Raw genomic sequence first — 11,808 nt, 5'->3', positions numbered from 1 at the left:
CAGTTGGCAAAGTTGGGTTTAAACTCCTTTCTTCCTTCTCATATGGTCCCAGTACAAATTGGGCTCCCCATGTTGCTTTAATTAATCTTTTAAATAGAGCCACAAGGTCATGGATCTCTTGATTTCTCATCTGTTTTGACCCTATGAAAAGTTCTCTCCTATTAAAGGATGAAAACAAAATGTAGAATTTGGCTTGTTTAGAAGAGTGATCTGAGTGTTGTGGGTGCCTTAATGTGAAATGACTGATCCTTATCTGTCTTAAATGGATAATTATTAAAGGCAATTCAAGCTCCATTTGAGGGTGTTGTAGTTTTCTAATGATCCAAAGCGTGTATCTAGCAATTAGCAGATTTAGAAACTTTTCAGAGCAGTGGTGCCCATAGTAATAAAACCTTAGTGCAAATTGCCTTGTTTGGCTTCCTTTCACCTTTAGCTCTGTTGAGGAGATAGTACTTTATGCCAGTATATTCCAGTTTTCCCTAACACATTGACACTCTCTCATTGATAGCATGAGATGCAAGAGCTGAAACTTAACAGTTCGAACGCAAACATATCTCATCGGTGGCCTGCTGAAAGCTATGCAACAGAGACAATGCCAGATGGCTATCAAGGAGCACAGAACTTTCATGGAGCACCACTAACAGGTAACTAGAATGTAAGGCTCAAGATGTTGGCAAACATTTATTGAAAAATACTAAAGCTTAAAGGGGAAGAAAATTCTGTGAATCCAATAAATGCTTATCATTCAAAATCTCAAGGTTTAGAGTTATTGTTTGCCACAAGTGTTGAGGATGAGACCACCAGCATGCCCGTGCAAGACATGATTGCACAGTAGAACTGGAGGGAATTAGGGTAGCACAAATATACTTAGATTTGGGGTGGCCATCAACTTAACCATGGTCTCTTGTGTGTTCAGTTGCTACAACAGGACCTTCTGTCTACTACAACCCATCACCTGCTTATAATTCCCAGTATCTTCTCCGAACAGCCGCCACCAATGTGACTCCCACAAAGGTACCCTCTAAATATTATTGTTAATAACAGAATATTTTTGTACATAAAGATACGAAAAGTCGCTAAAGCAAGTTACTTTGTTAAATTAACATTTTTAAGCCCTTATCATGGGAAGAAGAGTATTTAAAAAAGCTGCTGAAAATGGGTGGAACTAAACACTTTTTTTTGGGGGGGGGGTTCATCCTGGGATCATTATAGACATTCCCCACCACCCTTCTAAATGCAGCCACTAGCACTGCTTTTTTGTTAGTTTCTGCTGAAAAACATTGCCACCCATCACGCTTTTAACCCAGGGGGGGACGGGACAGAAGTACCCATCATTTAATGTTATGTGGTATTCCACACTAAAATGTAAATTTGAAAACTGTATTGGCTACAACTACTGAGGCTTTATGGCTAAAACTGAATATCTTGGGTTTTGTTTTTCTAGGCTCCTGTCTATGTCGTGAATAGACCTACACCTCAGCAACATATATATACATATCAACAGCCGATGCATACTCCACCGCCACCACCAAATACCTCTTGTATGTTTTCACAAGAAATGTATAGTACTCCACTGCATTTTGACTCTCCTGCAACTGGAATTCTGTCACCTCGTGGCAGTGAAGACTATTACAATTACAGTGTTCCGCCAGCAAACACAAACCCGCCACTCCCTGAGCCGGGCTATTTTACCAAACCGTCAGCAGCACCTCCAGTTCCAAGATCTGCAGAGCCAAAGGTGACAGAATTTGGAAAGCCTAACTTTGGGCAGCCTATGCCAGCAGAGGGAGCAAAGCCGCCTTCATTGATAACCCCTGCTCAGTCTAGTCAATCCACTACATTCAAATTTAATTCTAATTTCAAATCTAATGATGGGGATTTTACTTTTTCATCACCTCAGGTTGTAACACAACCCCACAGTGCAGCCTATAGTAACAGCGAGAGTCTTTTGGGCCTTCTGACATCAGATAAACCTATTAAAGAGGATCGCTATATAGGACAAAAGCTTGCTGCTGAAAATGCCCCTGGGCAGCGCAGTATCTTCAGCTTTGGTATCAAGAATGCTTCAGGCGTTTCATTCACAGAAAAAATGGGCCAGAACCAACACAAACACTGTGGCTTCATTAAGGGAGATGGGTTCAGCTTCCAAGATCTTGGCAAGCCCATGTTCGGTACTCCAAATTCAGATGTAGCGAACAGAAGTCATGAAACAGATGGTGGAAGTACCCATGGTGGTGATGAAGATGATGATGGGCCTCATTTTGAACCTGTCGTGCCACTTCCTGACAAGATTGAGGTAAAAACAGGCGAGGAAGATGAAGAGGAAATCTTCTGCAACAGAGCAAAACTCTTTCGTTTTGATGCTGAATGCAGAGAGTGGAAAGAGAGGGGTGTTGGTAATGTGAAAATTCTAAGGCATAAAGTAACTGGCAAAATCAGACTACTAATGAGGCGAGAGCAGGTACTGAAAATCTGTGCAAATCACTATATAAGCCCTGAAATGACTTTGACACCAAATGCTGGGTCAGACAAATCATTTGTTTGGCATGCCTTAGACTATGCAGATGAATTGCCAAAACCTGAGCAACTGGCAATCAGATTTAAAACACCAGAAGAAGCTATGCTGTTCAAGAGCAAATTTCAAGAGGCTCAGAAAAGCTTGAAAGACTCTGGACCAAATGTTGGTGAACAGGCTGCTCAAAATAGTGGGTCATCGAGAGAAATAACTCAAGACGCAAAGGATTCTAGTAAGCCTGATCCTGGATTCCATTTTAAGAGTGGTACATCTTCTGTTGGTGGCAGCCAAGGTTCAGGCTCTAACACGAACAATACAGCAAAAAATGTTAATACCAAAAGTACATTTACAGTTACATCAACTGGGTCTATACCTGCATCCTTTCCCTTTCATAAGGGAGTTCCGGCAACACACACTATGCATGGATTTGGTGATCAGTTTACATTGAAGAAAGATCAGTGGGACTGTAATATATGCCTGGTTAGGAATAAAGAAAGTGCACAGAAGTGTATAGCATGTCAGAATCCAAAGCCACTTGATAAAGCGACAGTGGCTGTGACGCCTCAGACAGAATCTACTGTGGCTTTCCGACCAAATACTGAAAGTGCACAGAGTACATTTGGACCCATTTCTGCTAAAACAGAAAACCAGTGGGAATGCAGGGTCTGTTGTGTAAGAAACGAAGCCAGTGTATCTCATTGTAGTGGCTGCAAGAATCCCAGTGGAACTAATGCACCAGTGTTTGGTCCCCAAGCCACATTCAAATTTGGCCAAACAGATACTCCAAAGGTCCAACAAAGTGACTTTGGGGCTGCTTTTTTGAAAAAGGAAGGTGAATGGGACTGCAGTACATGCTTAGTACGAAATAAAGCTTCTTCAGCAACTTGTGCAGCTTGTCAGACTCCAAATCCATGTAGTAATGCACTGTGCCTACCTGCTGATACTGTGCCTCCTACATTTGGCTTCAAAAGCAAGTTATCAGAACCCACCAAAGGACCTCTAGGGACAGGTTTCAAGAGTAACATTTCAGAACAAGGTTTTAAATTTGGCCATTCTCTAGAGCAAGAGAAGTCTTCTTCCTTCATGTTTCAGATTCCTTCTGGTGCAGAAGCTAAGCCTATAAAGAGTGGATTTAATTTTTCAATGCCTGTCCCCCCAGGTGGATTTAAATTTGGTATACAAGAGCCTAGCAAAGGTGTTGCAAAAGATGAACAGAATAAAGAAGACAGTCTTGTTGAAAAGGACTCCGAGGGAGAGGGTGGTGAAAAATCTCAAGATCCGTCTAGCAAACAGAGCGGCAGTTTAGTTTTTGGACAACACAGCAGCACTTTCACTTTTGGAGATCTTGCAAAAACAACAGCTGGCGAAGGATTTCAGTTCGGTAAAAAGGACCCAAATTTTAAGGGATTTACAGGTGCAGGTGAAAAACTCTTTTCTTCTCAGGGTAAAACTCCTTCCAAAGCAAATACTTCTGCCGATCTTGATAAGGATGATGATTCATATAAAACAGAAGACAATGATGACATTCACTTTGAACCTGTTGTCCAGATGCCTGAAAAAGTGGAACTTGTCACTGGTGAAGAGGACGAGACAGTGTTATACTCACAAAGAGTAAAATTATTTAGGTTTGATGCAGAGACTAGCCAGTGGAAAGAACGGGGTGTGGGTAACTTGAAAATTCTTAAGAATGAAGTTAATGGCAAGTTGCGGATGCTAATGCGACGTGAGCAGGTGCTAAAGGTCTGTGCGAACCATTGGATCACGACCACCATGAACCTGAAACCCCTGTCTGGCTCGGACAAAGCATGGATGTGGCTAGCCAGTGACTTTTCTGATGGTGATGCAAAGCTGGAGCAATTGGCAGCTAAATTCAAAACTCCAGAGCAAGCTGGGGATTTCAAACAGAAATTTGAAGAATGTCAAAGGCTGCTGCTGGACATACCACTGCAAACTCCGCACAAACTTGTGGACTTTGGGAAAACAGCTGAGCTCATACAGAAAGCAGAAGAAATGAAAAGCGGGTTGAAAGATCTCAAAACTTTCCTGACAGATGATAAAACTAAGCTTGCAGATGAAGAAAACAGAAATGCGGTTTCTGCTGCTAGCACTTCTGATTTGATTATAAAACCACATGCTGACAGCACTGGGCCTACATTAGAATGGGATAACTATGACTTGCGTGGGGAAGCACTGGAAGACGGTTCCAGTAGTTCTGTCTATGCATTGCCTCGAGCCAGTAGCCCTGTGAGGAAAAACCTGTTCCGGTTTGGAGAGTCTACAGCAGGGTTTAACTTTAGCTTCAAATCTGCTCTGAGTCCCTCAAAATCGCCTTCCAAGCTCAACCAAAGCAGGACTTCTGTAGGCACAGATGAGGAGTCGGACGTTACCCAAGAAGATGAAAGAGATGTTCAGTACTTCGAACCAGTAGTACCTTTACCCGACCTTGTAGAAGTAACAAGTGGTGAAGAAAATGAGCAAGTTGTCTTCAGTCACCGAGCCAAGCTCTACAGATACGATAAAGCTGCCAATCAGTGGAAAGAGAGAGGTATTGGGGATATAAAGATCTTGCAGAATTACGACACTAAGCAAGTTCGTATAGTCATGAGAAGGGATCAGGTGTTAAAGCTTTGTGCCAATCATAGAATAACCCCAGATATGAACATCCAGCCAATGAAGGGAACAGAGAGGGCATGGGTGTGGACTGCATGTGACTTTGCTGAAGGGGAAAGAAAAGTAGAGCCTTTGGCCGTGCGATTTAAGTTGCAAGATGTTGCTGACTCCTTTAAGCAAATTTTTGAGGAAGCAAGATGCGCTCAAGAAAAAGAAGTTTTAATCACACCGCTCAGTTCACGTGCTAATACTCCAAAAGAATCTCCATGTGGAAAAATTGCTGTTGCCATACTGGAAGAAACCACCAGGGAGAGAACAGATTTAAAGCTAAAAGAAGAGACAGTTAATGAAATAGTAGAAACGTCAGTAGTGCTAAATACTTCTGAGACGCCAACAAAAGCAGTGGTTTCACCTCCCAAATTTGTGTTTGGCTCAGAATCTGTCAAAAGTATTTTTAATAATGAGAAATCAAAGCCTTTCACATTTGGAAACACATCAGCAACAGGATCTTTATTTGGTTTCAGTTTTAATGCTCCTCCCAAGAGCCCGAGTGATAGTTCAGTATGTCAAACCACAGTACAGAAAGAACCAGGGGACATGTTTGGCACTGTAAACTGCAAAGCTGCTGGACATCAGGGAGGTGGTGGCTGGAAACCCTCTGATGGCAAAGACATTCAAATGGCTACCTCCAAAATGGAAGGACTTTCTAACTTTTCATTTAAAATTCCAGAAAAAGGTGAGCTTTTCTTGAAATTCAACTTGTAAGCTAGAATTGTTTGCAGTGTATCTGTGTTTCCACCCATACCCGTTTCAGTAGGTCAAAACGGAGGCTTCTATTTCAAATATATCCACAAATATGCAATTTATAAATCTATAATGCTGCAAAACTAAATAGTTCTTAGAAAGGTAGGGGGAGAAATTCATTAAAACTAATATCCCTATGTGACCTTAAAGAGTATGAGAGGAAGAAGCACTGTGTTCATTCATGGTGCAATACATAACTATAAAGTCATAACAACCTCCTTCCATTGTAGATAGAAGACTAACTGATAAATAGCTCTGTTGCTAAAGCATTGGTCTTCTGTTCTCTAGCCTGGCTTATTAGAAGCTTGGACTTCAGCATTTTATGTGTTAGCTGAAGCTTCTGTATGCTCATTACCAGCATTATGGACTAGGCCTCATTGCTGAAGTCAGCCCTTCAGGTTAAAAAGTCATGATCTGAATATTGCAGGGGCTTGACCAGTACAAATATTGGAAGTTGCAAACTGGTCAAATTAGGCTCTAAAGCTTGGTTGCTGTTTTGTTCCTTGTTTCTTAAAATCAATGAACAAAATGAGTCACAGATAAATAGTTTGATTTCCATAACTATTTTGCTATCCGAACATGGCTTCAGATGCTAAACATTCCTAGCTGGGATGTTTTCCTTATGAAGAGGCAAATCAGGTGAGCTCCGATAAGTTCTTTTTTGGTAACTTCCTTTGGCTAAAGTGTGGCTTCTTGGCATGAGGGATTGCTCTGTAGTTCAAATGGTATTCCAGTTATCACAGTGCTTTGCTTGTTAGATTTTGGAGATGTGATTTTTTTTATTGAGAATACAACTGGGTTGCACTGATTAGTTGTAAGAACAAAAGCTACGTAATAGCTTTTATGAAGACCAAGCAAAATTGCATGAAATAACATGTGAAATTCTCCAGATTACTTAGCTAGGCTGAAAGAAAAAGGGAAGGGGGCCAAGAAAAAAATATGGTTTCAGGTGATACAGAATCTGCTGCAGCCTTGATTGAATTTTATCAAGTTGCCATTTAACCTTCAAGGTTGAAGGAAAAAACATTGGCTGCATTTGAATATGTGAAAACCGGTACTTGATCTGTCTTGCCATTAGGAAATGCAACTTCCTTAAAAGGCTGAGGGCAAAGAAAGACTATGATAGAGGAATTCATCATATTATTCATATTACAGTTGTTGACATGAATATTGTTTCAGTGAAAGGTAACATTAATCCTGATAGAATAATCTTGTCTTCAGTGTTTGCCTTAGTTTAGGTAGGATTTTGCTTCCTGATAGCATTTAAAAAAGCTATGCGACAGTTAATAGTGTCATTTTTAAGTGCTGCTGCTAAAAAGATCTAAGTGCACTAGATCACATTCATATAATACAATGTAAAATCTAGTGGTGTCTTTGGCCATACCCCTTGCTCTCTAAGGAGTGCACTAGATCACATTCATATAATACAATTAAAATCTAGTGGTGTCTTTGTTTGGCCATACCCCTTGCTCTCTAAGGCGTGTTAATTGAATGCTTAAATCACACCATTTATTTTCTAGGATTAAATTTTAGCCTTTTTAAATCTAACCCAAGGGCCTTTTGGACCAGCACATCTTCCTCTCCACCTGGTAGTAAAGGTATTTACACACTGCACTGAATGTAGTGTTACATCACTTCTTGGAAGCTCCTCAACTTGGGCAAAGTAACTGGCTGTTTAATGGGATAAAAGTGCAGACTAATTAACAAGCATGCTTTAGGAGAATAGTAGTGACTGTATAGTTGTTTTGGTGGTAAGCTGGTTCCTGAGTCCCTTTAAACTCGTGGATTGCTAAATTCTTATGTCGCAGTGCTCAGCCATTGACTTTGAAGCTTAGTTTAAATTCAATATCCAAAGAAGCTTAAGATCTTAATTTCTGTAAGCTGCTCCTTAGATCCCTTTTATGGAATGGCAGGGTCAAAATAACTTGAATAAATAATAGTTCTACTTGCTGGACTCAATATGGGCAGGAAACTTCCAGAGCCTTTGGCTATTTGTGCAACCAGTATAGATGCTGAATTTGTTCTTCAAGCTGTATGAGATCCAAACTAGATGCTGTATGTGACACGAGTTGGGTTTCTCTAACTGTCAGACGTAACATCAAGGAATTAATGTTCCCAAGCAGCCAGGTTTCGTGAGCACATGTGCTGCCCCACAGCAGGGCAAGGAAGGCTCACAGCCCTACTCTTTCAGCAGGAAAATGGCACTGGATGGAAAGCTGAAGCTACTCCTCCTGTGCTGTTTTCATGAGCCAAATCACACTTGAGAATGTTCATCCTCTGACACATCTGAGTCTTAAAAGAGCAGAGCTGTGTTGATGAAATCCTGACCTGACTCACGTCAGAAGGAACACCTACTTTAGGCCTCAGTATACAAGTGCGGTGGCTCAAGTGGTTAAGACGCTGAACTGCAGACTGTGGAAGGTCAGTAGTTCAGCGGTTCAAGACCCGGGTGCCGCAAGACAGGGTGAGTTCCCGTCTCTAGTTCCAGCTCCTGCCAACCTAGCAGTTCGAAAGCAAGAAATTGCAAGTAGATAAATAGGTACCACTTCGGTGGGAAGGTAACAGCATTCGTGCACCTTGGTGTTTAGTCATGCCGGCCACATGACCACGGAAATGTCTTCAGACAGCGCTGGCTCTTCGGCTTTGAAACGGAGATGAGCACCGCAACCCTAGAGTCGGATTCGAATGGCTTTCGAGCAAGGGAACCTTTACCTTTATACAAGGAAAACAGTTCCTGCCTTGCCTGATGTGGGCAGCCATGGCCACTGTTGCCCCCGGTGGCTCTCCCTTGCCCATGCAGGACCACAAATCGGGCTTGTGGGTAATTTGGGGGCCCCAACTTCCCCCAAGTATTAGCAAAGATGCTTTAAAAAGCTGGTATAAATTGGAACCTACCTTCCCTTTTCCCAACTTAATAGTAGGGCAGTGGCAGCCCAAACCCATTCAAAAATTGCACAGTTGCTGAGCTGCTGTCTATAAGAAACCAAAAAACACCCCACTGCTGCTTATATCTGCAGCATTTTCAACTGCCTGTAGGCTGGAGGTCTGCATGTGTAGTTGTGGGAGATGTGCCACTATTGCCTAGGTTTGAGAATTGGGAAGGTTTAAGTGAGGAAGGGCGGTTTGATGGTGATGAGTGTAGGAGATGCTGGCTAGTTCTCCCGGCTTCCCTACTGTGAAACCCCAGTGTGATCTCAAGCCTATCTTTAAATGAGTCTAAACTCACATTTTCAAGTTGGAGTCTGCATTTCAAGATCCCCCCAATATAAACTTTATAAGCATCACTGCTTATTTCCCTCAAAGTCATGAAGCAGTTTTGTAACTGAAATTGTGTGTGTGTGGGGGGGGAGAATGCTCATTCTTGTTCATAGTTTTCTTCCATTTTAAAATTCTGTCAGTTGTACATGTATCAAGTGCCTTATGCTCTTTGAAAACTTATTACATACCTCTAATACGTTCTAACTTTCCTTTCTAGACCAGAAAAAACCCTGACAAAATCTGAAGGGTTCATCTTGTTATGTCCCTCCTAAAGGCTTAAGTAAAATTGAATTAATAGTCATCTTTATATGAGAAATTTTCCATGAAATTAGTGGTTCTGTGAAATTTGTCATGGTTACAATTTTTAAAGATGGGAAGCATAATAACCAAGGCAGGTGTATTTCCACTTTAGGTGTGTTTGAGCTAGTTTATCTAAAACACTCACTGAACAGTCACTTTAAGTCCTCTTCTCCTTAATTTCACCTGAAACCTACAGTCTATCACAGCCAATGAAACAGTAAGCATATAAGTTCACTGGAGTTCATGTTTTATCTTGACTGTCACCCAGTCAAGGAAATCTGAATTGATTAATCATTGGAGGTTGGTCTTTTAAATCTGTATAAATTTACTTATAAGTAACAGCAGTAGTTCTGAAGCACACTCATAGATGCTGCACACATGTCAGCAGGCCGCGTCTCAGAAGAAAAAAAATTCTGCAAGGGGGAGAAATGTGGCTTCTAAGTGAATACTGTCCAGGCTTTCCTCTTTTTAAAGCTAGTTAAAAACCTTCAGCTCCTTCCTCCTCTGCTACCTGCTTAATTGGTTGAACTTTTTAATCGATCAAAAGGTTTTTATCTAATTGATTAGGTTAATTGATAAAATATGGTAGCCCTTCTTCCATGAGAATGTTCCTTGTTCATGTACTATAATATGAGAAAGGTCTGCTGTAGGTTTCAGACACGTTTGGGGAGTCAACTGAATGCCTCAGGCTCTCAGCTGTGACACTTGATAATATGAGAAAGGTCTGCTGTAGGTTTCGGACACGTGAGCAGTGGGCAGGGTTTGGGGAATAAACTGAATGCCTCAGGCTCTCAGCTGTGACACTTGCCTGTTGCAGATAGGGTGAATCCAGTCCAAGGAGCCTTCCTCCAACAGAAGACCCACTTAAGATGAAGGAAGTCTACCTAGGCTGGAGGAAGGCTTCAGACTTTGCTCAGTGGAGTGGGAGGATAAGGGTAGGATCCACCCTATTTTGAACATCCACTGACATTTCCAGGCTTCTTCTGTGTCTGCATTTTGAAAAGGGAAGTGTGCAAAGACAGTGTGGGAAGCAACCACTTGCGCTTCATACTCCAGCATTTCATATGACTATACGATTCCAGGACTTAACAATCGGAGCTATGTGTGCTGTATTATTGTCCCACGTGACACTTGCAGCATGGTCTTATGCATGTCTGTTCACAAGTTTCACTGAGTTCAGTGGGGCTTACTCCTGATTTCGTGTCCAGAGGGTTTGCAGTCTTAAAAAGAGTGTCATGCTTTTATCTGGAAAAAACTATGCTGTTGTCATTGTGTAGGTGACCTCCAAGGAGAGCGCTTTAGACATAATTTAGAATAGCAAAATATGGCTTGGGCTAGTTGGATTTTTAATATATGGCTTATAAAACATATTTGCCTTTAAGTTAGTTGGTGACGTGCCTGGATAAACTGAACCTAACATGCTAGTTTTGTTCTCAGAACAGTGCATTTTGTGGAATGCCAGAACACTTAACTCTAACACTCCTTTAGAAGTTATCTTTGGCTCTCACGTGAAACAAGTGCATACTGATACAGTTAATGTGCATGAAAACATTTTATGCACTTTGCATGTTTAAATGATAACTTTATGCTCTAAAGTGTATGGTATTTTTTTCCCAAAAACAATTTATTAGGATATAATTTTAAAAAATTCAAACATACATCAAAACTGTGTATGGTATTGTATGTTGATTCCCAGCATTATCTAATTACCACCAACTGACTTGAGAAGACAATAATTTGAATCCAGCAAAGGGTTTTTTTTCAGGGACACTGGAATTTTGTGGCTTTTCTCTGAAGTGAAAAATAGTTAACACTGAAGGGTTTGGAGGAAGCAATTTAAAATGGTTTGAAAGCAACTTTACCAAAATATATGTTTATGCTTAGGGGTATTTGTAAGAACATAAGAGAAGCCAATGTTGGATCAGGCCAATGGCCCATCCAATTCAACACTCTGTCACTCAGTGGCCAAAAATACCAGGTGCCATCAGGAGGTCCAGCAGTGGGCCCAGGACACTAGAAGCCCTCCCACTGTTGCCCCCCCCCCAAGCACCAAGAATACAGTGCATCACTTGCTCCAGCCTGAGAGTTCCTATCTATACCTTGTGGCTAATAGCCACTGATGGACTTCTGCTCCATATACTTACCTAATTCCCACTTGAAGCTGTCCATGCTTGTAGCCGCCACCACTTCCTGTGGCAGTGAATTCCATGTGTTAATCACTCTTTGGGTGAAGAAGTACTTCCTTTTATCTGTTCTAACACAACTGCTCAGCAATCATTGAGTGCCCACGAGTTCTTGTATTGTGAGAAAGGGAGAAAAGT

At 41.4% G+C, this 11,808-nt stretch overlaps 1 protein-coding gene across 2 annotated transcripts in view; it reads left to right on the top strand.

Moving 5' to 3' along the window:
• The window catches only part of RANBP2 (RAN binding protein 2), a 42,435-nt gene that overhangs the window by 18,590 nt on the left and 12,037 nt on the right, over positions 1-11,808 (top strand). Inside the window, exons 18-21 of one of the 2 annotated variants that reach the window (XM_015419711.1) lie at positions 509-644; positions 917-1,014; positions 3,608-5,861; positions 7,450-7,527. In XM_015419711.1, coding sequence (XP_015275197.1) covers positions 509-644; positions 917-1,014; positions 3,608-5,861; positions 7,450-7,527 — 2,566 coding nt within the window. Of the gene's footprint in view, positions 1-508; positions 645-916; positions 1,015-2,691; positions 5,862-7,449; positions 7,528-11,808 lie in introns of those variants that run through there. The other variant, XM_015419710.1, reaches the window with a different exon arrangement.

This window comes from Gekko japonicus, unplaced genomic scaffold, assembly GCF_001447785.1.
Source record: "Gekko japonicus isolate JY-2015 unplaced genomic scaffold, Gekko_japonicus_V1.1 scaffold1751, whole genome shotgun sequence".
Classification (NCBI taxonomy): domain Eukaryota; kingdom Metazoa; phylum Chordata; class Lepidosauria; order Squamata; family Gekkonidae; genus Gekko; species Gekko japonicus.
The sequence above is the reverse complement of the archived record's forward strand: the minus strand, read 5'-3'. Positions and strand labels throughout refer to the sequence as shown.